We start from the raw sequence: 27,331 nt of genomic DNA on the forward strand, positions 1-27,331 counted from the left end.
GTTTCAAACTCAACGGCTCCACTCCTTATGTGGTCATTGTACGCTCAGCCCTTTCATTCCGGCTTTTTATGCTAATGATATTCTAATGACAGCTGTATGCAGTAGTAGTAAGAGCATGCGCAGTGCGAGAAAGGAATACGGCGAAGATTCAAAGTTTTTGTTCAGTAAGTGCACTGTTATTTCTCTTGTACAAAAATTACATTTGTTGAATTTGACTGTTTTGTGGATTGTGAAGAGACTGATTGTGATTGTGTTGTTGTAACCTGGCGTGTTCGCTTCTAGTTGTTGCAAGCTAACGTTAAATGTGCAAAGACTAACCGACTCGACAATGGGATAACGTGGAAGTGAACGAGAGCGTGGCGTGGTAATGGTAGCATAGTCGGCTAGCTAGCATGCTAACAGCTAACAACAATGAACCATATTTGGCGCTCTAGCGGGCAAAAGTTTGAATTTAAAGGGAAGGATGGGTTCATCGCAATTTTTTGTACTTTATTGAAATATTAACAACATACATGCATTGTACAAGGTTGATAATGGTGTGTTATTTAGACAGGCGTGTTAACGTTACACATAATTCAGCGAATAGCCCGGGTAGCTTTTTGTTTCTTCACTTCAGAAAGCGCTGCTGCCCGCTTTTTGTTTCGAGTTTTCGCTGCAAACAAATTCACGGCTAAAAAATGTCTAACATCAACTACTACCATTCTCTTTGTGCTTGCAAAATTACAAGCATATTGACCAATTTTCAGAAAAGCCAGTGAACTATAGTAAAACGCTATGTTGTGGGCGGTGTAAGGTTTCTGTGATTAACCCAACGTTAACGTAGCCAATGCTGTGAGGACTCGGGAGTGTTTGAAAGTTTACGAGCCTGCATCATCAGTTGATCCCGCATCAAATGTGACATAGCTGGTCCTGTTATGTTTTGTGTCTTTAACACAACCAGTAACATCAGGTTATAACGTTAGTGTAATGTCAGTTTTTGTTTGTTTTGGTGTTCGCGTAACTTGGCTTTTAAATTCCTTAAGATGCCTGGATGCTGTTGCTTAAGTTAGTTATACTTTTTTCAGTTTTTGGTGCTCTAACTTTATATGTAATGTTCTGCTACCTAGAATGAGTTTAATCCAGGATATGTTAAATGTTTTAAGAGTGGCTTGGTTATAACTGGGTATGCGTGTAGGGACCGCCCCCTTTTCAGCAGTAGAATACACAACAGTCTGCAGACATCAACGGTTCTTATAGTCGGGCCAATTACCGATCTTTGTTTTACGTTTTCAGGTCTTTGCCATAAACCCTACCAACAAACAGACTATGTTTGGCTTTCACAAGTCAAAGATCTACCGGAGTAACGACGGCTGTTGCATCTGCAAGACCAAGTCATCCAGTTCACGCTTCACAGACAGCAGTCGATATGAAGAGACATTCGAGCTCTGTTTTGGGTAAAAACTCGTTTATTTACATTGTGCGTTTGTAATGTGTTAATCTCTGTGTTTTGCATGTGTGTCTATAAATAGGTCGAAAATATGCATTAGGGTGTTAAACTTTCATTTCATTCATTTTGTAAGGCTGTCAGAAGATCGTGTTGGAGACATTTGCAATGCCTGTGTGTTACTGGTGAAGAGGTGGAAGAAGCTACCTAATGGCTCCAAGAAGAACTGGAACCACGTAAGTGATTTCTGCTTACAGTAGTGGGAATCATATTTGTCCAATTGGCGTGTTATGGCTTTGAACTGACTTGACATTTTGCCTGACCTGCCTTAGGTGGTGGATGCCAGAGCTGGTCCCGGCTTCAAGATGACAAAGCCCAAGAAGACCAAGAACAGTGATGGAAAGAAGAAAAGCAAGCTTAAGAAGCTTCACCTGTTAAAGAGACAAAGTAAGTAGCTTAACTTTGTTAGTGTGAGATTTATTCTTGTATTATCAACAGATTTGGCAATATTCAGACAAGGAATATTGGTGGACTTAAAGTTAAAGTGTAATGCTCAGAAAGTGCCTAATATCACGGTCAATTTCAGTTTTGGGTTTGGTGTGTATGGTTTTCTTCTCAGCCTGATATTAAAAATGACTTTTAGCAGCATCTTGTGGCTTAATTGCTATGGGCATTTTCCCTATTTTCTGACAGTCTTTCTAGAAAAAAGCATATTAATCAATAAGCATAATTTGTAGTTGCCTTAGTTAGAATCAAGACTGTTTGCAGACTACTTTCATTCTGTTTTGTAAGCTAAACATTTAGTGTAATTGTTTTTTGCTTGTTTTTGTTTTACAAGCAGACTCTGATGCCCACAGCACGACCTCCAGTGTGTCTCCTGCACAGTCCCCCAGTTACAGCAACCTGTCAGATGATGGCTCAGACATCGAGTCCAAACAAAGACGCCCGACTCCCTCTATCTTCTCTTTCCTGGACCGTTTGTACTGGAAAAGGTAAGTCCTCATTGAGCAGCTTTGTGTTTGACAATGTAACAGAAAAAAAATATTTGGCAGTTTTGTGTCTTTTAATGTGATGAATAATGCTACGGGTTGTCTTTCATCTGCCCCACTTTTAGGCAAAAGGTGTGCTGTGGGATTGTCTATAAGGGGCGGTTTGGAGAGGTGATTATTGATCCTCGACTCTTCAAGCCCTGCTGCAGTTCCAAAAAACTGGCGTCCACACAAGTGGCCGCACACCTTCCAGACACACTTCCTCCACAACTCCCAGAAGACATGAAAGAAACCTGGTGATTGCTTTTGTTTAATCCCCCTGTAGGGTTATCCATGGCATCCTCCTGGATTTGTCTCCAGTGGCAGACCTCCCATTTCCACTCACCCAATTAGATCAGTTAGTTAGTTCTTTACTATGTAATGTTCCTTTTTATATGGGTATTTTTTAACTTTTGTATAGAGTTAATTTTTCTTTTTTCTTTTTTTTTATAGAAAACCAAAAGAAAAAAAAAAAAACGTATTATGGGCATTAGTGTTATTTATAGGTTGAGGAAGCAAATTTTGTCAAGGCTCCAGTTCTGATTTGGAATTGTTTTTGTTTATGTATTAAGTGATCAACATTGTAAATATTTTGTCACCTTTTCATGCATATCAAGACTGTTCTATTTGTTTCCATAATTTCTCATTTTAAGTGTGCAGATGAAAGTCACCAGCTATTCTAATACCAGCTTTCTGTTTATGTTGGAGTCGTTCTTCAACGTTGCAGCAATGTTTTGTCTTATGTTAGTTTCATAGTGTGAATGCGTGGGTCTGTAGGATTTGTTGTACACAAATGGCTGTTGGTCACCCCAGGAATCTTTAGTACAACTGTTCTCAATGAATTTAATAAGCTTTTAATGTGTGTATAGATAAGAACGCTTAAGCATGCTACAAGTTTAAACCACTCCATTTAGATTTTCCCATCAGATGGTGCACATTGGCTTGGATAGATGTGGTTAGACCATGCATGCAGGACATTCCTCTGCCTTTTGGAATGACAAGTGATTTTATTTATTTCTTTTGTACAGCCTCTAATGATTTTACAATGCATGTTGTAAAGCAAATGGATTTTGTAAATACACAAAGGTTTAGCTCTTGGTACATCAAACCTTTTTAAATTACAGGAATAGCAAACCACTACTTCTGTAAAGATTTGTGTGTGAAAGGTGCTAAAAACGTACTTTTACGCTAAGCCAGTTGATAGGTTTTATCACATTTTCACATCTCATTTTCTCAGGCATATTTCTGTAAAGGTGTGCAAAGCTGTAGCTTGTGTTCTGCGGAAATATGTGTAAACTGCAGGGACTGGTAAATGGTTAATTGCAGCAACAGTGAGCTGCAATACTTTTTTTTTTTTTTTTTTTTTTTTTTAATTGCTAATTCCATGCAATGGTCAGAAACAGAACCTACAGGAAACATGACCTATGTTTTTTGGTTAGTCTACATTTTTGCTAGAAAATGCTTTTTGAGAAAATGTGTTTGCCATTTCCGTGATCTGTCTTCAGAAGCAATTGTTGAATTTCAAACTATGCAGACATTTTGAATGTGAGAAATGCTCTGGGGGGTGTCTATCACTCACACTATAACAGTTTAAAGTGATGGATTGTTATTCAACCAAACTGGCTTGTAAAAAGCATCTATTATTTCAGTAATGACTTTCCTAATCAAAATTCAATTGTATCAAGATATTTCTTGTGTATGTAAAGTTAAAAAATAATGCTTAGATTGCACAGTTTTAGCCATGGTGCATACTGTCTCAAATTAATACTGTAATGATGTCTTTTTTTTTTTTTTTTTTTTTGCTTTATTGTAATCAATCTCAAACTTCCTGAAATGACAGGCAGTGCTTTGTGAAGTTGCTTAATATATAAACATTTCTGCGGCAGGGTAGTTAAATGCTGAACAAGTTTTATGATTTTTTTTTATTATTAAAAGGAGGAATGCTGCTCCCTTTTTAAGCTGGGAAATAAGCTTGTTTTTGTCCTTAGGGAGTTGCCATATCGTTTTTGCGAGGTACATTTTGGGATGTAAGATGTGCCTTAATGAATTACCTGACCTTGTCATTATGATTCTCATGTAATTTATATTTATTTATTGCAAAACCTTTTTCTTTTAAACTGACATTTTGATAATTGATGTAGAGCCTTTCAGAAAGTCTTTTTGAATTGTGTGCACTTCCTTCGAACATGCAATGTAGATGTTTTTGTAATACTTTTTTTGTTTACTGTACCACAAAGTAGATTTGTATTGTAATAAAAAAACGAAGAAAAAAAAAAAGTGTTTGTGAAATTTCTGTGCGCCTGTAGGCCTGTAGGTGGTGAACATGAGCTACGTTGAAGACGTTTTTACTGGACATGGAACACTGAAGGAGTTTATACCAAGTTCTGTGACTCAATTAGGTACTCGCCTTTATTGCTGCTGATATCGTACATTTCACATAATGTAGGCTATAGCTAGCATTTTCACAGTTGAAACTTATTTTATGCAGTCTAAGTTTGGAATCGAGATATATAACTGTACAGGGTCACAGTTGCGGCCCTATCTAAAAACTGGATTCACGTTTTTGGTAGCCATCAAAATACAGTATGTGACACATATGATTAAAACACGTCACATAGTGTAAACCCTTAAAGCCTGGTTCTTGATCCCTGCCCCTCTTCTGTGTTTGGAGAGACAGAGACATAAATATGCCTAAAACATTATCTCTACATTTGAATGTAGTAATAAACCTTTGAGTTGCATGATAAATCTTACAACTGTAAGTTGGTAAAGTTCACATAATAAAAAGAGATTCTCTAAGTCTTTCCCAAATCGTCTGGTTGAATTTCATTAGTGAATAGATACATGAGCTAAACCTTGTGACAAACAAAACAAGTGAACGCAGTCATATTTCCAATAATTAATTTCTCTAGCTAGTCCCTAAATAAGTTATATTGACTTATTAATTTGATACATACCTTCTGTTTTATATTTATTAATTTACGTTTTCATTTATCATTTAATTTATATTTATTGACACACTGGAATATATATAAATGCAGGATAAGACTGTCCACGGCTTACTGTTCACCAAGTTTAATAAAAAAAAAAAAAAAGCTACTTAAATTCATGAAAACATCAGCACTCCGCGGCGCGGGGTGGAGGAGGTTGGATAATATAACGTTAGCCTGGCGGCGTTCTTCATCTGTGTTTAACCGGACGTTAGCTGCCGTTTTCTTTGAGGCTAACGAAATAACTGCTTCCTTCCTCGCTGTCTGACTACAACCATGGATGTATAATAGATTATATCCGATGTATGTGTGTTGCCTAGCAACTACGTTGTTTGGCTAACGGTCACGTGACGTTACTCTTCAAGGACTCCTTAGCATGGATGTATGATCAAAGATCCTCTATACTATGCTCCTTATAATACATCCATGATGCACGCTTATAGCTTTACCTTACGCACACTAGGAGCTATTGCGTAGCTGAGTTAGCTAGCTAGCTAGCTAAACAACCGTCATCCACGCAAATCCTTGAAAATCACTCATGTGTGTTCGATCTTTCTATCATAAAACTTTGACGTGGTCGACGTTACGGACGCCAAAGGCCATGTTTACAAGAGTTGAGATTTTAGACAAACTCCATCGAGTCAGGTTTACCAAATGATTTCCGGTCATAGCTTTCAAAATAAAAATCTATTTAGTGCACAGACGTTTGTGACGTTTTACGCAAAATCTCAACACTTCCGGTCTTGCGGATCTTGACGCGGATTTGCTTTTTTTCTATCACATCTACGCGCACTCCCCCCCCCCTCCCCTCTCTCTCTCTCTCTCTCTCTCTCTCTCTCTCTCTCTCTCTCTCTCTCTCTCCTCTCTCCTCTCCTCTCTCTCCTCATCTCTCTCTCTCCTCACACACACACACACGCACGCACGTACGCACACCCACCACACACACACACACCACACACACACACACACACACTTACTCACTCACTCACTCACTCACTTACTCACTCCTTTCCTTTTCAAAAGCCCCTTGTGAAGCAGATTGACAGGACAGAATGAAAATGAGGCGGACGCTCGGTCACGACTTCAGTGCGTACGCGTCCTTTTGAGAAGACCTCTAAACTTGGAAAATATCACCATGGGAGCTATTTGGACTGCAAGGGACTTTTGTTTGTTTTTGCTCTTGTTAAATAGTCGCCAAAGCGCATCGCTTCCAGAAATTCGAGGTGGGCCTGTAGTGAGTGAGTGTGGGCATGTGCGTGTGTCTGTTTGTGTTTGTGTGTGTGTGTGTTTGTGTGTGTGTGCGTGTGTGTGCGTTTTCCAGTCGTGGAGAGTGCTACTTTACGCACGCTTTCAGGGTGCGCTCTTGTTGTTTCCCCAGTGGTGACTTTAACATCTTTTTTTCTAAATGTGCAGCTACATACAAATGACAGTGTGAATTGATGTACACATACATTTGGAAAACAAGTTTTGTTTTGTGTGTAGCCTAACTTATTAACTTTCAGGGTAGTTTTCACTGGATTTCTTAAACATGCCTGCTGTATGCGGCTATTATCAGGGACGCCTTGCGTGCTCGTCTTCTTTAGTATAGTCATCAAAGCATGAAAGTGCATATGTGTTAAATGTCATGCTATTTGACTTATTAAACTATTTGAATATATTAGGTAGGCATGTGTTATAACTAAGACCCATTTGAATTTTCAGCAGATCCATGTGTAGAGGGGAGTGATGGCTGTCACATTGATGCTATTTGTCAGAGTACCCAAGGCTCATACAAGTGCACGTGCAAAGCAGGCTTTAAAGGAGATGGAAAACACTGTGAAGGTAATGTGTCCGATTTCTGTTAAGCAGTTTGATTCACATTCATATCTGGTTACGAAAACCATCTGAGTGTCAAAGTGGGATCACAGTTTGGATGTTTAGGCACACATTTTAATGCAGGGTGGCATTTGGACATCTGTTATACTACCTACATGTTTGTAATTACACATTCTTGAATCTATTGTGACCTAATTTCCAAATTTGTATAAGGGCAATGGGTATCGGTGCTCATTTAATTATCATACTTTTTATTTTAGATAAACAATATACAGTACATTCCCTATTGCACTAAAATTCTTGTTCTTACTGTTCAACGACTTAAAATGTTCTGCATTTTAATAACTTTTTGATCTGTTGATGATCATTAATTTATGTGATGTTTACTTTTCAGACATTGATGAGTGCGACTCGGTGTACAATGGTGGCTGTGTACACGAGTGCAACAATATACCAGGCAATTATCGCTGCACTTGTTACGACGGATTTAATTTGGCACATGATGGACATAACTGTCTAGGTAAGATCAGTTTTAAACCACTGAGTAAATGATCTTTTGGGATAGACAGAGAGCTTGAATCATCAGCTCCAATAGTGAAGAGTTCATGTTTTTGTGGGTTGTATGTGAAGTTTCTCACACGCACTGCTTTTCTTGAGCTCTCATTGGTAAACTTTGTAAATGTATCCTAATACAAACAGTGTTGGTTTTCTTCATGCAGTGATTTAAAAGATTTGTAAATATTTATGTCTGGAATTTGATTTTAAAAAGCTTTATTTTCATCCTCAGTTTTTGTAAACACTGGATAAAACTGCCTTATTTGATTTAAGTATATAAAAAAAACCAAAAAAACATTGTGAATACCACAAATACTTTTTTACAGTTTTGAAACACTGTTCACTAATGCAATCAATCTGCTGTATTGTAGATTTGGATGAATGCAAATTCAACAATGGTGGGTGCCAACACACTTGTGTCAACACCATGGGCAGCTATGAGTGCCGCTGCAAAGAGGGCTTCTTCCTCAGCGACAACCAGCACACATGCATCCACCGCTCTGTGGGTGAGTGTACAAAACACACACTTGTTCTGGGCAGCACGGTGGCTAAGTGGTTAGCACTTCTCCCTCACAGCAAGAAGGTTCTTTGTTCGAATCCAGTTCGTTCCGGGCCTTTCTGTGTGGAGTTTGCGTGGGTTTCCTCCGGGTACTCCGGTTTCTTCCCACCATAAAAGACATGCATCCTAGGTAGGACTACAGTTGAAAACTAGCCAATTGGCTAACACTGGCGCATTTACAGAAATGTTCATTAATGTGCATTGTCCTAATCAAATAAATAATAATAAATTAATTATAAACAGCAGCCACACCTGCATCTGTTAGACTGACAACACAGATGTACTGCACTTCAAGTATAATTCAGAATAACTGAAGATCATTTTTGTTGCACTGCCATAAATTCAAATTTAGCTTGAAATGCATAGAGGAAGTGAACTTGTAAACAATGCCTAGTTTATTTATAAAGTTTTTGAGTATGTATTACTAGTGTGTGTGTGTGTGTGTGTGTTTTATTATTATCTGCTAATTGTATTTAGCCGTGATAGAAAGTCAGAGAATTTTGGAGCAAATTCTACAATATTCCTATACAAATCTAAAATTGATGGCACAATGAGGGATGACAGGTTCAAGCTGGCTCCTGTCACTGAGCTTTTATCTGCAGCAGCAACATGCTGTGGGAAACGGATCTCCGTGTCCCAGGGAACAAAATAAGTTAATAACTGCAACACTCGGATCTATGTGGTCTGTGTCACAGATTAGTCTGAAGTACCTTTGTTTTGTCTTCTTGACTTAAGTCAACTCAAATGCGAGTACTTTCCACTCCATCGGGTCTTGGCAACCCTTTTAAATCCTGTGGACCTAACCACTCAGCTGTGACCCATCTATATATTTATATATGCAGATTCATCTCATCTCATTTTTCTGCTGGAGGCATTATTCGGTTTTTTGGACATACTAGATGAGTTTGCGGAGCTTTGTTTTTTTTAAAGGAATAAACTTTTGAAAAACTTTTCCTCTGCTTACATACTTTTAGTAGTGCTAAAGTGCTAAAAAAAACAAAAAAAAACAGTGGTTGATGTTTTTGGATTGTGTAAGAGCGTGAGAACAATCAATGTCTTTGAGGATGCCAGACTAATCTCTCAGTGTGTGTGCCTTTGTGTGCAGCCGGTCAGTCACTGTAGGAGAGTTTCATTGTGTACCTCTCTCCCTCTTTCTATCCCAGAGGGCCTCAACTGTATGAATAAGGAGCACGGCTGCGCCCACATCTGCAAAGAAACACCCAAAGGAGGTGTGGCCTGTGAGTGTCGTCCAGGGTTCGAGCTGGCCAGGAACCAGAGAGGCTGCATCTGTACGTGCTCAATGGCATAAAGCTGCCCTTACAATACACACCTACAGTTGGCTTCAAATGTTGCACTGTAAATATGTCTCATGGTTGCATGTTGTTGACCCTGCAGTAACTTGTAACCATGGCAATGGAGGCTGCCAGCACACATGCGAGGACACAGAGAACGGTCCCATATGCAGGTGTCACGCCAGGTACACCCTGCAACCTGACAAGAGGTTGTGTATAGGTAAGCACACTTAATTGTTACTTAACACTGCAAATGCAAATCCTTTTCTATCGTCTTTAATATTCTTGCATCCATCTTTAAACCCCCCCCCTTCAAAAGCATATCTATATCCTCTGATTGGTGTAGCCATATATTGTCTTTTAATCCAATTGACTCGCCAGTAGCTCAATCATTTTCAAACACTATGCAGTCAACATTTAACTCACCCATTATTGCACATTCTAAAAAGATAAGTTAAATAAGTTAAATAATAATAATAAGTTTGTACATTTTCTAAAAAGGTTTCCAAAGATACCAAATTTTTCAATCTTAATTTTGGGGAAATGTATATAAAATTACGCACAAGATATCTAGAACATTTCAATTTGATGTTATGGTGTTAAAAATTGAACGTGAAAGTTCATTCTTGACCTTGGTAGTTTTTTGCACTCATTGTCCACTTAGTAGCTTTTTCCGCACCTCCCGGTCTTTGTCAGTGGATTGAGGAAAAAGAAATACCGTGACATGTGGTTGAAAGCTGTGGAGAAAGTTGGTTAGTGGACCTTATGATTTCTTTGTCAAATGGAGTCCTGCGTTTAACTGAAGAGCTTAAACCAGCTGATAATGTATATTGTGCTGGAAGTTTGGAAGATGATTTTAACAAACCTTAAAGCTACTAAAGGGATTAGTTTTTCAGTGTGTCTTTCATATTTCTTCTTGACACTCATGGCTCAAAAAGAACATCATTAACCCCAACTGTCTATCAGTGTTGGCTAGTTTTTACACATATACCATTATTATTGTTTTGGGTTTAGTAACAATAATAATAACATTAATAATATTTCTTTCCTGATAATGAGAATAATTCCTGTTGGGAATATGACAAATCTAGACTTCAGCTCAAGATGTGCACATTGCAGGAGGAGCTTACAGTATGTTGGACTTTGTTTCTTTAGTAATGCGGAGGCTATCTTGATGAACAAATGAAAACACAGCAACTGGGAACATCTCTGTCTCAATGTGTGCGTTTTTCCACACAATGGTTATGATGGATAAGGATCAGCCATCAGATATTGGGTAATATCTCTCCCTCTGGCAGCAGTGTGTGTGTGAGGTCCATGCTGTTGTCACAAGATTCACTTTACTGATCTGGTGTATTATCTGACACACACCAAGCCACTGCAAGCTGAATATCTCAAGTGTAAACATGCATCTGGTTACTGAAATGTGACCAACAACACCCGGAACTGAAGTCAATATAAAAGTCCCACTGCTCGTGTTATTTCGGAAATGTAGTGAATCCATGTAATAATTCTCAGTCTGTTAATGATTGTTTTTTGTGTGTGTCACAGAACGAGATGAAGCCACCACTGAGACCGCAGACCACAACGTCACATCCTTTACTGAGGTGGACAAACGTGTCAAACGAAGACTGTTAATGGGTAACAATTACACTCCTTCATTCAGAGGCTAACAGCTTGAATCTGGGTTTTATGTGATGGCATGTTGAGCTGCCAGGAACCACTCACAGGTGTTAAACAGGGGTGAGGACTAATGTCTAGTAAACCAATGCATTCCTTAGTCTTTTGAGCAAACTGTGAAATGACTACACTCTCGCTTTCTCGCCCCCAGTTTTCCCCCTGAAAAATATGCATTTGTGACAGTGTGGTACATTTCACGTTTTCCTTCCATTTAGCGAAGGGTACCGTGTGAATCTCTTCTTGTATAGTTAGTATTTAACATTTGTGTGATTTTGGGTCACTCGAAACATGTAAAACACTATAACTTTGGCACTTTACCAAGAACGTGACAAGCACGTAAGCTCTGGGAGTGTTATCCTGTGTTATAAATAATACATGTTGTCAGGGTCAACTAGATGCACCTAACCAGTGTATGGATGTACTCTACATCCAAACATCAGTATTTATAAATGTTTAAATCAATATTACATACTGTATATAAATTCAATATTTGTCATGGCCTCAAGTGCTCAAAGCAGTTTAGACAATAATTCAAAATCTATGAATGAAACAGTGTATTTGTAATACTTCTTTGACTCCAGTCCAGGTGTTTTAGAGCATATTGTTCAAAACATCAAGGATCTGTTTTACTAAGGATCTGGTATCTGACATTGAGGAATAAAGATGATTTTTCACAAGCAGGAAGGTCATTCACCTACATTCACGTTGTGTGTTGTAATTTCAGAAACTTGTGCGGTGAACAATGGGGGTTGCGACTGCACCTGTAAAGACACATCCACAGGCGTGCGCTGCAGCTGCCCTGTCGGCTTCACACTGCAGCCGGATGGAAAGACATGCAAAGGTCAGACTGCCAGTCCACTAAAAAAACATTCACAGAGAGGAAACACTGATTTAACTCAGTGCATTTGTATAGTCAGTCTTGTCAGGATATCACCTGTTCCCCTACAGATATTGACGAGTGTGAGCTTCGCAACGGCGGCTGCGAACAATTCTGCAGGAACACCATTGGCAGCTTTGAGTGCAACTGCCGAAGAGGCTTCAAGCTGCTGACAGACGAACATTCTTGCCAAGGTAGAAATGGCTCCTGAATTGATTTGGGACAAAATGAGACCTATCTTATCTAAAGGAGATACAAGGGAGTGGGATGTGACACTAGCAGATGTTTGTCATGTACATATTATGTGTCCATCCTGAGTTTTTCAAGTCTAAAAGGTTTAACCTGTTATTTTATTTCAACACATAGTTTAAGGGATAGTCTGATTGAAGGGTTTAATTTGTAGATCATAATGTCAGAATTCAGTTTGTTGTTCTTAGTTTGACAGGATGAGAATATAAATTTGTTTTACTGTTTTGATAACTTTAACATCTCCCTAGGATTTAGCATTTTATTTAGTCGTATATTGTGAATAAAAAGACCTGTCAGTCAGCTTCCTTTCTTATGTCATGATTTTTGGTAACAGGGCTACGCTTTTGATCAGGGTCTATGCTTTAATGATGCTCGGCTGATGCAACTACAATTCAATTTAAGGTGTCTCAATGAATCACTGCCTTCTTTTTTACCTGTAATTGCGATTAAAACCCAATTCTGTTTTACCTGATGTATCATTCTGTACACGTCACATTTCAGTGAAGTGGTAAAATTCAGGATCAAATATAAATGTGGGTCTGTGGGTGGAAAATCCCTCCTGATGAAGATTGCAACTGACTGCCCTGCTATTATGTCCCCTGCCTGATTTTGATTACAGATATAGATGAATGTTTTTTTGAGCGGACATGTGATCACACGTGTGTGAACTCCCCCGGTGGTTTTCAATGTCTGTGCAACAAAGGCTTCACCATGTATGGGCTGGCCCACTGTGGAGGTGAGTCTGCATCGGGTGAAGGGAGCTACACATAACAACTTAAGCGTAACACACACAAGTGCTGAAACCATGCAAAAGTGATTATTGCTGTGTTGGAAGCATGTCATTATAATTATGATTTTCCCTTTTCCTCTCAGATATAAATGAATGCAGTGTGAACAATGGCGGGTGTGAGCAAGGTTGTGAAAACACCATGGGTGGATTTGAATGCTTTTGTCATCTTGGCTATAAGCTACACTGGAACAAAAAGGACTGCATTGGTAAGCCAATGCCTTTTCCTACATGAGAGGCACTCCTGTTGAGTGCTGTTGTCTCTTTGGAAAATTGTGTGACATCCCACATTTTGGACTAACTCTTGGGGGGACAAAAACAGGAGATACTTTGTTCTACTGCTGTTCTCTTTTTCTCTTTAATTCTCTGTCACTTGGCTTTTTCTTGTGCTTGAGTAAAACATCCAAATTTCTATAATTGTCTGTGCCTCTTCTTCCTTTTTACAATCAAAAGTGTTCTTTTTTTACCTTGGAGTTTTGTTGTGATTTCCATCTAGAGGCTGAGGGTTTCCCACCTGCTAAACCCCTCTCTAAACCTACCTTGAACTGTAGTAAGCAGGAGGGAGGGGACCGCTGCTTCTTGACATGCCAGTCTCAAGTTCACATCAGCAGTGGTGAGTTGGTTCAGCCAGATCTATATATAACATGATTCACCTGTTTACCTGCTGTTCAACAATTGCAGCTCTAACAGTATTGCCATATTTTCATATTCCATAAGTACTCAAAAGGAAATGGTTTGGCTTATCATGACCGCATGTTAACAGTTCAAGGTTTGCACAGGAAACACCTGAGCCTTATTGTCAGTCCCTTCACCTGCAGAACTATCGTCTTTTTGATTGTTTTTTTCTCATTAATCATTGCTGACCTACTAAAAATACTGCACATACACTAGCTCTTGCATTACATAGTTATAGTTAGACACTGTCACTGTCAGTTACAATATTTATTTGACAGATAAAAAACATCACTGTTTTGATCCCTCTTGCTACACATTGCGTACATGTTTTTCAAACAGAAATGCAGATTCTGGAAATTAAAAGTGCAGATTAATGTCTAAATCAAGATTTACACTAATTTTAATTGAGCAACAATTTGGCCCTCGGTGGATAATCTTTGTGGTTTGTCAACACTTAATATGCATTTTAGATTCAAAGTTTCCAGAGGTTCAACAGTCTTAATCGGTCTTCCACAAAACATCTTTTAAGTTGCTGCTGTGCTGTGGCAACCTGAAAGGTGACAAAGAGTTGATAATACTGAGTCACGTCTTCCTTGTTAAACACCAAAAGTGAAGAGGTGGCTGCTGGAAGGCTGTCACTGTGAAACGGCGGCAGAAAGTCTTAACTAGTTAGTTGTTGACTAAGTCACAAGTGCTAATTTTCTACTTGATCAGTTTGGTTGGTGTGAAACATTGCAAGGGATGAATGGCCTTCAATAGAACCCTGACAAAGCACAGCAAACAATGAGGCTCTCAGCTGAATAGTAAGAACCGTAACTTCTATGACATGTTTCATCCAATCAGTTGACATGACATGACACACCTCGGTCAGTTGCACTATTATGTTTTTTGGCATGATAACACCCAAACAGCATGGTATCTCCAGATGCAGCTATGTTTAAAAAACAAAAGTGATGCATCACGACTAAACCAACCTATTAGAAATGCAATTAGTTAGTAAGTCAGAGGCTCTTCATGTTCCTACACGCTGCTTGTTTACTCTCTCTGACTTGACTTTTTTGGCCTTCACTTTTTTCAGTGTTGGTCTGTGTGTCATGGCCTCTTGTGTGTTTTCAGGGACGGAGGATTCCTACACGGTGACCTGTGGAATGCCTCTGCCCTGCTTGGCTGACGCACAAAAGAACAACAGTGGCTTGCATTGCTTAGGCAAGTACAAAACATCAGAGATTTACATCTATCTTTCCACTCTGCCACACAGAACAGTAACTCAGTAACAACTCAGGCTTCTCTTGTCTCCAGTTAATATATAAGTAGATCAAAATAATGTTTTTCTGTTCCTCTGTCCTGCAGGTCTTGAAATGGCCAGTGTCCCACGCATTAAAACCACAGCCACTTTTAAGTCCAGCACTGCAAAATGCAACTTAAAAAGAAGTCAGGAGAAACTCAAGGAAAGCTTAAACTCAGCACACTCAGGTAAAGCAATTGCCACACAGCAAACATAACAATGTCTCCAAACATTAGATCACACAAAGACAAGGATTGAAATTACAGCTCCTTCATGTTACTGGTTGAACAACATTTAGGGTTTACCAAGAGCTGCCAGGATTAAAAGCCACAATCTTTAGAACCTAGAGCAGACCTGAAGGCTGCTTTAAAGTAAACCAAAAACCAAAGGCAAATGTGAAAGAAATTTGTGGGGAAAGTGATGTGGTTTTGAGTGTCTTGGATGTCTCAGTGCAGCACTTTGTCTGGCAGTGACAGGGGAGGATGTAATTAGCCATTGCATGCCTTTCAGTTAGGTCTGACCTAGCCATCAATCAAATGTGTTTCCGATTGTAGGATTAATTTGCTTCTCCAAACGGTTTCCGAATGGTATTTCACGTCCCTCATAGTCACTGAAAGGACACATAATTGTTCCAAATAAAGGAGTTTGTCACTGGGACATCTCATCCTATTTTCAGCTATCCAATCTTCATGACAAAAAATTATCAGATTAACTGCATACATTGACTGTTTTAAATCTGTATATGGTGTGGTGTTTGCTATCAGCATTAAATGAGTTGTTTCTTTTCTGTAATGCCATCTATGATTTTTTTTGTGCGATTGTGTGTGTCTGCTGGCTGTGGTGTGGTCATGGGGGTGTGTGGTTGTATCCCATGTCCACAGAGAGCAGGTTCTTTTTCACTGAAAATGTCCAGTTCAGCTATGTGAGTCTGCGCTGCACCCCGTCCCTGCAGAGAACGCGCAGTCGCCATGGCAGGAAAGCTGGCGAGGAGGACGGCTCCTGGATAACAGCTGAGTTTGAGCTGGATGTGAACCTAGAGGAGGTAACAGGTTGGTCTCTCTGCGCTTCCCCTAAGCCTGCCTGCAACCTTCGCCTCTTGTTCTCCATCTTTCTTTCGCTGCTGTCTGTTCACCACTAAACAAACCAAACTGTTAAAGTATCTCCTGTTTTGACTTGGCTATGGTGGTGGGCTTTGAGGTTGGGACTCAGAATCAAGGTGTTTTTGTTTTATGTCCTTGAATTATTTATGGGTTGGCCTGCATTGCTTTTTCCCTGACTTGATGGTGCATTTGTGTGAATGTCTAGGCAAGCATGCAAACATCCACGCATGAATGTACAATTTACGATTGGTGTGGGAGTTGACATTTTGCTGTGGAAACAAATGCTTCTCTTTTAGCAGAGAGCTGTGACCTGAACTGTGTTCGCCGACGCTCAGAAAAGAGGCTCAGGAAGACCATCAGGACCCTGAGGAAGTCCATCAACCGGGAACAGTTCCACCTGCACTTTGCCGGGTCTGACTATGAACTTGCCAAAAATTTGGGCAAGCCGGCTGAACTCCCCGGACACTGTGTGACGGGACAGGTGCTGGTGGGCAGGAAGTGTGGTGAGATTTTTTATATTTACTTGTTATTCAACACAGAGCATGTCATGTTAAAGGTTAGGACAGGCAATATTTAGCCATGCATCACTTCTACTGGAGATATAGATGCTTTTCATCTCTCAAGAGCGGATATCCAACCACTTTTGTTACACCTAACACAAGGCAGCAATGTTTCTGACTAGGCCCTATACACACAGTACACTCATAGGCATGTCTTAAAGCAATTGAAATGGTCCACACCAGTAAGATATATTTAGACAAGCTGGTTTAATGATTGGATTTGGCGCAGGTGTTGGCCAGATGAGTGCCCTATTTGGTTTGCAGACATGCTGTAATGAGCTAGTTTGAGGCGAGAGCGAGCTCGCATGGAAGAACAGAGAGACTGTTGTTGGCGCTCCAAGCTGTGAGATCTTCCAGCATCTCCCTGGGATAAGAGTGTAACATGATGGCAGGTCTCCTGGTAGTTGTAGCCTCCTGGTTGGGTTTTTATATACAACCTGCGATGGAGAATATGTTCATTAAATAAGACCGCACACTGTCACTGTTTGAGAGCGGAAGGCTGGCATGTGTTTTCTCTGGCTGTTGGGACCGTGTGCCCCTAGTTTCGGGCCTCACACTAAGTTTGCTGCCTGCTGCACGCCGTCTTTACAGTATATCAGTGAGAGGAAACGGGTGTCTTTCTTCTATTGAGATGTCTAAATATTTATTCACATTCAAATGGTATGCGTTTTTGTACAATATATGCATGTCCACCACCAATGTTGAGGATGATTGACCCAGATGTTTAGTAAACCTCACACAACTCTGTAAGTATTTAAAGTTTTTGTTTCATGTTGAATAAAACTTGTCCAAAACTACATCTATCCTGTAGTTTCTTGAGATAACGTTTGTAGAAAGAGAATCATTCTGGTCAACGTTAAGCAGTCTAATGGCCATGGCAGGGGTGTAGACATGTAATTTGGGAGAGGAGGAGGGGGGCTGAAAGGCATTCTTCTTAACCTCTAGCTCTTTAAAGGAGCTATATTTTACCCTCCTCCCCCACCTCCCGCTTTGACTTAGTTCGGAGTGCAGTTTAGTCCTTTTCAGCTTGCCTACTCCATTGAAAACCCCATTTGGGGCTGGTTCTCACTCTCTCAGAGGGATGACAACACACCCTCCTGTGCATTTAAAGAAATTAGGCTTTCACCTCTGTGCAAGCATCGGTTTTGGTTACTACATTGCTTTATATTCCAGGCAGTTTCTGTTTAAATAAAATGTATGCATGATGTAGTTTATTAATTTTGTAAATATTCTGTTTGGAGGTTTACTTGTACTGTTGATAATTGCCAAAAAAAAACATGACTGCATCGGAATACATATTTAAATAAAAAGTAAAACAAGTGCAAACAGATCAACAATGATTTAGAGAAGTCGTGAACGGTGCATGTGGTCTATTTGACTGTTGTAGTCAACTTGTTTGCGTGTTTGTTTTAACATTGAAGATGTTTAGGAAGTGCTGTTGATTCAAGCTGGCAGTTTTAATGCTGTGCCCCCCCCCCCCTGCCCCCCAGCTGGGGCCACTTTGCATGACCCCCAGCCACTAAACTGCTAAAGAGAATTGACTTCAGCCACACCATGGGAATCAATTAGCATCAGTTGTTTGGGCCTCGGCTTGATGGGCGCGAGCAGCGATTGGGCCAAACAGAATGGGGGGATTCAGAAACCTGACCCCTTTTATTGGGTTCAGCTCCTTACCACTGTGATACCGTACTGTTTTCCTATGTCATCAAGTAGGCAAAGACTGGGGACTTGAATAGAGGTGAAAGGTCTTTTAAACCTCTTTGGGGCCATCAATTCGAGGACTCTATAGAAGCGTTCTTTGCATTTGAAAGGCTTCAAGGTTTTTTCTCTCTTTCACTCTCACACTCTCTCTTCTCTCACTGCTTCCCTCTGTCAAATAAAAGCTGTTAGAGGACAATGCAATGATGGCTCCTCATGGTCTTTCAGAATAAACAATAGGCTTCAAAAAATGAACTGCTTTTGAGAGAATTACATTTTCTTTCTTTAGAGAAAAAAATCTAACAATTTGCTGAGCCACGTATAATGGATCAACGTTAAAGCTTTTGTTTGTCGAGCATTTAGAGATAGTGGTTTCTCTGCTAACAGGCAGCTTAGAGGCTACAACTGAAGCACATTTTGTGCTAAGGGCCTGGAATTTAATTGATTTATTCTTGTGTGAGATCAGCTTCAGTTTTTAAGTCAAGTTCTTAAGACACCCAGACAGGCGCAGTAATTCCCAAATTAATTACAGGCATCACTCTGAATGGGAGGAACCAAAGCAAAAACGGTGCGTTGGTTCCTTTAATCAAGCCTTTGCACTTTTATGAGATAAGAGGGAAACACTCTCTTTGATTTGCTTCTGTTTTTGCTTTTAAAAGAGACGAGGGTGCTTATGGTGATATAAAAAGATCCTCCCTAAAGCACAGCTATGTGTATGTTGAGTCGAGTATTAGCACGTGTCAGATGTGTGGTTCAGTGGCAGCTGTGTTGGTGTTCTTTTGTTAGTTTATTAGTAGTAACACTTTATAAGAAATGCTATTAAATTTAAAGTTGTACTGCTGTTTTTGACAATTAAAAGCCACATGTATTACTTTTGTTATCAATCTTGAATTGGGGATTTTTTTTATACATTTCAACTTTTTTTTTTGTTATTAACATGTTTTTACTGTCTTTGCTAAAAACGTTTGGCCGCTATGAACTGTTCAATACTTAAATTAATTCAATTCAGCCATAACCTAAAATCAGTATAGAAGATCCATATATATATATATTTTTTTACATTCAAAGCTTCTATTGAGGTTTTTGAATGTCATTTTTTTATGTAACATCACCCTAAAAAAAACAAACAAAGAAGAGATCCTTGAACAAAATCCTTAATTTTTTTTCTTGAATGAATAGAACACGTCAGTTTAAAAACATGTATGCAGCCAGCTAATCCAATAAGGGCATGAAATAACAATTAACTAGTAATTCTGCCCATAGGCTTAAAACAACAATATGCTACGACAGAAACAACGCTCTGGAGTTATTGGAAATGTTTGGATCACACGAGTTGGACACAATCCTGCCACTGCTGGAATCTAATTATACAAATAGTATAATACTGGTAATATTAGTGTAGCATAATCTTTATTTATCTGCAACTGTGCTGAAATACAGGATTAAACAGAATGAATAGACAAGCACAAAAAAAGAAGCTGCGCAGCACTCTAACGTGGATTAAGAATTTGAATGTCAATGCCATTTTATGAAGCTTCAAACTATTCAGTGCAGCCCTATGATACATATTTTCTCAGTTTCGATATACAGTATATGTCCTGAAGAACATAATAATCACTCTATCTTGATGTAATAATGACTCATTATTAAAGGTTGTAGTCCTTGTTACTTCCTAAAATTTCAAAGGAGTGAGTGAGTGAATAAGTGAGTGAGTGAGTGAGTAAGTGAGTGAGTGAGTGAGTGACCGTTAGAGGAGAGTAAACGTTTTTGGGTGCTTAATAATGCATCCGTATGCACGTGTTTAGGGGGCGTTATCTCAGAGGTTATCTTAGTGACATGTAAAGGTTGTTTGACAGAAGACACCAGATAACTTGTAATAAACATTCAGAAGATGCCCTGGTGAAAAGCAAAAATAGTGGGATGAACTTTGATAAATCATGAGACTGAAGTAACTTTGTGAGAGGTATTGAATGCACTTTGAATGCATTTGAAGTTCTAGTGAATTCAATTCAATTTTATCTATAGTGTCAATCAGAACAGACTGCATCAAGGTCAGTGACACTGTGATAATGTTCATTGCCGTGCAAGTAAACTCTCAAATCTGTCAACAGATTGATATATTGATCAGACTCAGCCTTTAATGTGTTAAGGATGCTCTTCACTGTGTTTATACATTTTAAGTATGTACATGGTCTTGTTTGATTACACTTGAGAGGCAGTTGATGAAATCTGGGTTACTTGACTTAATTGGTCTTGTCATGCAATTGAACTGCTGTATTTATGGTGTAAATCTACAGTGTGGTTAGGACTCTTTGATTATGTGTGGCCACGGGGCATACTGCTAAATTTGTTATTTTGTGTCTGCATTTTATTTTACGTTGTCTATCTCCCTTCCTGACACTGATCTGGCTGCTAAATTAATGTAAATTACAGTTCAGTCTGTTTTGGGTGTCCTAACTCAAGTGTTTGTGTTCATTTTGTGGGGGAAATGTTTATATCACCAGCTCAAATAATTACATCCGTTTCAACTTGGTTTTATGCCACAGCATTTTTGTTGAGAGAACAATAGATATGTTCAAGCTCTATAACAAAACTATCAGCTCTCAGCGATGTCACAAACAACCACAAGCTTGGCTGCTCCTGGGGAGAAACATTGTAGGCCTAAATTTTAAATGTGCTCTGTGTCTATAGTCAGGGATGCACATTTGTGTACTTGTAAATCATTGAATTAGTAACCTTTAATCTGTCTTTGTGTCATTCCCCACCTGTCTGTTAGTGAGCTGCAGTGTTGGGACTTACTACGACGGGGATCAGGGACGGTGTGTGTTGTGTCCAGCTGGAACGTATCAGGATGAGGAGGCACAGATGTCTTGTGAAGTCTGTCCTCGACCTGAAGGAAGAGAAGTTTCCAAGGTGGTCGGAGCTCGAAACCTGTCCGAGTGTGGAGGTGAGGCAGTCAACTCAATTTTATTTATGTAGCTCAAAATAACAAATGTTCCTCAAAGAGTTTTTCATTCTCTACAGCATATGGCACCCTCTATATTTAGATTCCTGTTTCAGATAAGGATAAACTTCAAATAAAAAATTGAATAAGGACAAAATGGAAGAAACCTCAGATAGAGCTACAGAAAGAGGGATCCCTCTTCCAGACCAGACAGACATTGACATTAAAGAAACAAACAGTAAACAATGAGAGTGAGCCAATGGGAAACACACACTACAAAGGCCCTCCGCCTCAATCAAACAGGGGACATTTCCGTTGCATGATATGCGTCTTAGACCGCTAGACCACAATTAGAAGTTAATACAATAACTAGATATAAAATATTCATCAGTGCAAAACTCAATGTGGTTATAGCCATTAAAGACAGAATATGCCAGTTTACGAGAAATAAATCTTTAAATTTGTCTTTTAGAATTTCATCCTTTTGGTAATGACAATTAGTTTGAATTATACAGCATTTTTAAAAACGTACGTACAATGAAACATAAAGATGTGAACAATGCCAAAGGGAGATTAAATGTAAAATCTGGAACAAATAAAGAAAAAGGCAGAAAAAGTAATAAAGGAATGGAAGGACACAAAATGTGGAAAACTCTTTTGTAAATATGAGCCACACAGTAAGCAATGGTGGCTCGATAAAGATCTCTCACCGGCGGATGTTCTGCTTTTGTAAAGCCAAAGAAGCTTGAGCTTAGATGTTGAAGATGTGTTTGAATTTAAAAAGTGAACTCGGCTTCTTTCAGCCCCTGAATAATAGCAGAGGGAGCCACTATGTTTTGGTCTCCCCCTGTGCTGTTATCGGAGTCACTTTGTAGCTGAACCCCAGATCCCATCTCCTCTGTTAGACTAAACAACAAGAAGCTATCAGCAAACTCCCACTGGCTCCCAGTTTGTCTTAGTCACCCAGGAGTTACACTCAGTGGCGTTACACTATACACTGCAGATACAACATGGCATCTTTTCATTAACATTTGCTTAAGCTTTACCATGTCTTATCTTAATGAAAAGTGGAGAGTATTTCCCCTTACTTTTTGCACATGGAAAATAACAAAATAAAAACTTGAAATAAAATTAATCTAAGCGCAGCTCTAAAGGTTTTGTAAGAGAAATCAAATTTGACCAACCACATTGTTGTGTCTAACAGTTTACACTGTGACTTTGCCATTATGCTTGTGTGTGTTCAGGTCAGTGTTCCCCGGGTCAGTACTCTCATGACGGCTTCACCCCCTGCCTGCCCTGTCCACTGGGAACGTACCAGCCGGAAGTGGGACGCACTTCCTGCTTCCTTTGTGGAGGGAACTTGGACACAAAGCGCAGTGGTGCTGTTACCTTCCAGGAGTGTGAGACTAAAGGTGTGAGAGTAATCTGTGTTATTGTTGTTTCAGGGTAAAAAACTACTAACTCCAGTTTAGTTCAGTGTCTCGTAGTTTAACATAAATGGAAGGATTGAAACTTTATGAAAACCTGTCAAACTAAACTAAAACCAAATTGAACCTCTGTGGTTGTTCGGATAAAAAACAAAAACTGCAACTTCATCAATGCTTCATGGTACGTATTCATGTGGTTGCTCAGTCTATGGAGTTCTTTTGGGCATTGACAGGAACTCTACTGCCCTCTGCAGCTGTTGTAATTTCTGTACAATCAGGCGCTTGAGTCACTTTCTAACTGTGCACCTCCTAGATGTCAATCTTTCAGAAACTAGGGTAAACGGTTTTGGTTTTAGCTCGATGACAGTGAACTTTATGTCTAATCCAATTTGTTTTTGAAAAGTTTTATTTGAGCACAACATGGCAGACACTTTTCTAAACCCATTGATTAGCATGTGATCTAAAAAATGCATTAAAACACCCATATTAGAGTTATATATTAGATTTAACCCAACAGTGCGTATTGGGAGTGTTATATGGACTGACATCCCTCTATCCCTGTCATTGGCTCTTGCAGTCCAGTGCTCTCCAGGACATTACTACAACACCAGTACACACCGCTGCATCCGCTGTCACACGGGCACGTATCAAGGAGAGTTTGGGCAGAACTACTGCATCGCCTGCCCTGGAAATACCACCACTGACTTTGATGGCTCCACTCACATCATGCAATGCAAAAGTATGTATGCCTGTGTACGCAGTAATGCCTCTGAAACATGTACCATTTATTTTGGGATTCAGTTCCAGATAATTTACCTTGCTACACCAAAACCATCATCAATCTGACACATCTGTGTTTCACTTCACAGACCGACAATGTGGGGGAGAGCTGGGAGATTTTACTGGTTTCATCGAGTCCCCCAACTATCCAGGGAACTACCCAGCCAATGTGGAGTGCACCTGGACCATCAACCCACCGCCCAAACGCAGGATCCTTATTGTCGTCCCAGAAATCTTCCTGCCTATTGAGGACGAGTGTGGTGATTACTTAGTAATGAGAAAGAGCTGTAAGTTTGAACTGTGTGTGCATATGTGTGTGTTTGTGTGAGTGTATTAATTAGCAAAGAGTATACCACCAACAGGTTAACTATTATTTTAGGGTTAAGTGTTCGAAGTTATTTTACATCAGCATAGCCAAAATGGTATCAAAATATCTTTGGCTAGTATCCATGTAGAATCACTTTGCCAGACCCTCCTCCAAAGCGCTTAGAAGGAGGGTCTGGCTACTTTACATCGAATTTTCGAGACAGGAGAAAAACGTGCTCTGGTTTATTGTTATTTCTTTAACGGAGGAGCAGTCAACCATAGTCCTTATAAATCCACCGGATTTAAAATTACAACACAGAGAAAGCGGATGAAACGGAAAATACTATATATATACAGCACCGGAGCAATCCCAGAAGTGGAACGCAAAGGATACAGATCCATGTTACCAAGGAGAACCAGCATACATTAATGTGTCATTATCTTATTTGACTACTAATCACTTAAAATCCTGTTGTAAGCTATTTATATACGCTATCCTGTGCGCACACATCTTCATTTCACAGCTCTCTCCAACTCTGTGACAACCTACGAGACTTGTCAGACATACGAGCGCCCCATTGCTTTTACCTCCCGCTCCAAGAGGCTCTGGATACAGTTCAGGTCCAACGAGGGAAACAGTGGGAAAGGCTTCCAGGTCCCATATGTCACATATGATGGTAAGAAGATGTTTTGTGCTATAACGGTGACGCTGCTACGACAGTGTGTTGTCAAATTTGGTTTGATTGGAGCGGCCTCTGGCTCACCCAGTGGGAGCGTTTGCCCCATGTGGGCTGAGTCCTGCAGCAGCCCGGGTTCCGGTCTGACCCTCTCTCTCTCTCTTTCCTGTCTATACACTGTCACTAATAAAGGGAAAAGCCCCAAAAAATCTTTAAATTTTGATTGGATGCATTAATACGCTGTTCATTCACTGTTTCAGAGGACTACCAAGAATTGATAGAAGACATTGTCAGAGACGGAAGATTATATGCTTCAGAGAACCACCAGGAAATTCTCAAGGTATGTCTGTGTTGCTTGGCTGTGTGTTGATGCTTGCGTGGCTTCTTATACTGAATAGGGATACTTTTGTTGTGTAACTGTGCTAATGTTTTGCTGCTTCCTTGTAGCTCTGCAAGGCTTAGTGAGAAAGCTTATATGTCGCTCCAGCTCTCTGTATGGTGTCTTGTTAACTTCTGTCTGTATAATTTAACCTGTACTAATGTCTTACTGTTTCCTGTTGCTCTGGTCTAAAATCATCTGGCCAAAGGATTACAGTTGAACTAGCTAACACTGGCACATTTACAGAAATGTTAATTATTGTGTTTTGTCCGTTAAAAAATAAAGAATATGACTAAAAATAAGTAGGTAGAAATGTTTAACAAGGAGCACTTGGTTTGGTGTTGTGTTTTCTAACTTTGGACCAGAGTTAGCCAGAACATTTGACATGTGGTTGTGTTTATCAAAAAATGTTTAATTACTATGTCTTTAATATAGTGCAAATCAATATATTTATTAGAATATGTAATCTACAGTTTTTTTAAGTCATATCACTAACCACAGGAAAAAAAATAAAAAGTTACATCCATATTCACCAAATTTACACACACACACACACACACACACACACACACACACACACACACACACACACACACACACACACACACACACACACACACACACACACACAGAGAAGGCAGAAAAATAGAGGCAAAAAAAGTTTTTGCAGCAGTCTGATGAGTATTTTTGGACATTTTATGCCTTTATTACAGAGCAGAGAGTAGAGAAGGACAGAAATTCAACCAGTGACATTACAATGATATGGTTCCCACCAGGGTGCCCCATCTGAGGTGTTGATATAATTGATTATTCATTAATCATTAATTTCCTCCACTTGTTGATTTGCATTTGTTTATTTTGTTCTGGGGTCCAGTTGGCATGGCAGATGGCCGCCAACCTCAAGCCAGGTTCTGTTTGAGGTTTTCCTCGTTGCTGTCACACCAAATGCATGCTTTTAGGGGAATTGTTGGGTCTCTAGAAATTATATTGTGGTCTAACTTCTTTTATAATTTGACACAATAAATAAAATTGAATTGAATATATTTTCTCATCAGGACAAAAAACTCATGAGGGCGTTGTTTGATGTACTGGCTCACCCACAGAACTTCTTCAACTACACAGCACAAGAATCAAGAGAAATGTTCCCCAAATCCTTCATCCGCTTCCTGCGCTCCAAAGTCCTGAGATTCCTTCGCCCTTAGGATGGGCAGTTTCTGGATATTTCTTGAAAAACCTAGATTAGATACTGGACACAGTATCTATTTTATCCACTGACCCCTTTAAGAATATTCTGTAGTTATCTGTTTTCACATGGAGCAACACTAGAGTGGACTACACACCTGATAAAACTGATCCTGAAGAGAAAGTGGACAAGTGGAGCTATCAGAGGGAGAAATGGTCAGTGGTATTGTGGCCTTCCTCATACGGGGATCTGGAAAACTTTGTTTGGAAATTTGGCGTTGTAATGACTTTGGGTTTTAAAGTTACCAATAATGCTAATAGCATCATGATGAAAAACAAATGCTGTTGCTAAACAGATATATACTGAATGCCAGTAATGCTGTATATAGAGGTGTATCTAGTTTTAACATAGGCTACTTTTACAGGTAGAGCTTAATTGACAGAAATACTGCTAAATGTCAGAAACAAATATAGCACAAATGTTTTCTCGGGAACATTAGCACTACTAAAGAAGTAGTGGCACCACAAGAGCAATTATTCAGATGAATGTTTTGTATATGATGTTAAAAGTTTTAGGTGAAATGCTAGCAACTACGTACACTTTTGACAGTGTAGCTTTGCTACAATTGCTGGTGGCACATGTATTCAATATTCCAAGGTGTGTGAATGAGTGCTACTGCATTGAAAAAATGACACCAGAATGCATCAACATATTTTGTATTGTTTACTAGCAACCAAAGACAACAGAGTACATGAAAATAAATGAAAAGTCCTGTAAAATAGAATTGAGCTATTCATCTGTCATAGATGCCATGTGTATGTATATTTTTTATTGTCTTGTACATCTAATATGCTGTAAATAAAGATAGGGAACTTATTTTGTGTTTGTATTCCCTCTCCCCACTTATCTTTTTCTGTTTTTGTGCTACACACTCACACACAATGACTGCTGACTCATCCGCAAGACAACAATATTTAGACATAAATACCCCCCAAGTGATTAAGATTTTATTTAATGTGTATTTAAAATAATACCTAAAACATACCATGATAAGCTGTACTA

The 27,331-nt window shown here is 39.4% G+C and overlaps 2 protein-coding genes across 7 annotated transcripts; both read left to right on the forward strand.

The window, feature by feature from the left end:
• The first annotated feature begins 21 nt into the window (after positions 1 to 21).
• Positions 22 to 4,374, forward strand: sinhcafl (SIN3-HDAC complex associated factor, like). 2 transcript variants are annotated; one of them, XM_032522419.1, is made up of 6 exons: positions 22 to 164; positions 1,273 to 1,433; positions 1,560 to 1,659; positions 1,756 to 1,870; positions 2,262 to 2,415; positions 2,538 to 4,374. In XM_032522419.1, the coding sequence occupies exons 2-6, from the start codon at positions 1,306 to 1,308 to the stop codon at positions 2,710 to 2,712; spliced, it is 672 nt and encodes a 223-aa protein (XP_032378310.1). In that variant the 5' UTR covers positions 22 to 164; positions 1,273 to 1,305; the 3' UTR covers positions 2,713 to 4,374. The 2 variants fall into 2 exon arrangements, with proteins under 2 accessions (XP_032378310.1, XP_032379109.1); XM_032523218.1 differs by having other exon boundaries at positions 2,265 to 2,415.
• Positions 4,375 to 6,367: 1,993 nt separating this feature from the next.
• On the forward strand, positions 6,368 to 27,145 carry scube2 (signal peptide, CUB domain, EGF-like 2). Of its 5 annotated transcripts, none has more exons than XM_032518849.1 (23): positions 6,368 to 6,664; positions 7,143 to 7,262; positions 7,651 to 7,776; positions 8,183 to 8,317; positions 9,534 to 9,659; positions 9,766 to 9,882; positions 11,214 to 11,303; positions 12,067 to 12,183; positions 12,291 to 12,413; positions 13,088 to 13,204; positions 13,342 to 13,464; positions 13,752 to 13,868; positions 15,047 to 15,136; positions 15,281 to 15,403; positions 16,097 to 16,264; positions 16,612 to 16,818; positions 21,350 to 21,520; positions 22,762 to 22,929; positions 23,522 to 23,683; positions 23,814 to 24,011; positions 24,555 to 24,707; positions 24,968 to 25,047; positions 26,142 to 27,145. In XM_032518849.1, exons 1-23 carry the CDS (start codon positions 6,577 to 6,579, stop codon positions 26,286 to 26,288), a joined length of 3,066 nt encoding a protein of 1,021 aa, XP_032374740.1. In that variant the 5' UTR covers positions 6,368 to 6,576; the 3' UTR covers positions 26,289 to 27,145. The 5 variants fall into 5 exon arrangements, with proteins under 5 accessions (XP_032374740.1, XP_032376311.1, XP_032375547.1 ...); XM_032520420.1 differs by having other exon boundaries at positions 16,615 to 16,818; XM_032519656.1 differs by having other exon boundaries at positions 7,146 to 7,262.
• The last annotated feature ends 186 nt before the right edge of the window (positions 27,146 to 27,331 follow it).

The sequence above is a fragment of the Etheostoma spectabile genome, chromosome 1 (assembly GCF_008692095.1).
Source record: "Etheostoma spectabile isolate EspeVRDwgs_2016 chromosome 1, UIUC_Espe_1.0, whole genome shotgun sequence".
In the NCBI taxonomy this organism is placed as follows: Eukaryota; Metazoa; Chordata; class Actinopteri; order Perciformes; family Percidae; genus Etheostoma; species Etheostoma spectabile.

Bases quoted from the DNA above. Each gene is read 5' to 3' on its own strand.
- sinhcafl (XM_032522419.1), top strand. From the start codon at position 1,306: ATGTTTGGCTTTCACAAGTCAAAGATCTACCGGAGTAACGACGGCTGT. The intron at 1,660-1,755 runs GTAAGTGATTTC...GACCTGCCTTAG, and splicing joins CCAAGAAGAACTGGAACCAC to GTGGTGGATGCCAGAGCTGG. The intron at 1,871-2,261 runs GTAAGTAGCTTA...TTGTTTTACAAG, and splicing joins TCACCTGTTAAAGAGACAAA to CAGACTCTGATGCCCACAGC.
- scube2 (XM_032518047.1), top strand. From the start codon at position 6,577: ATGGGAGCTATTTGGACTGCAAGGGACTTTTGTTTGTTTTTGCTCTTG. The intron at 7,777-8,182 runs GTAAGATCAGTT...GCTGTATTGTAG, and splicing joins TGATGGACATAACTGTCTAG to ATTTGGATGAATGCAAATTC. The intron at 24,012-24,554 runs GTAAGTTTGAAC...TTCATTTCACAG, and splicing joins CTTAGTAATGAGAAAGAGCT to CTCTCTCCAACTCTGTGACA.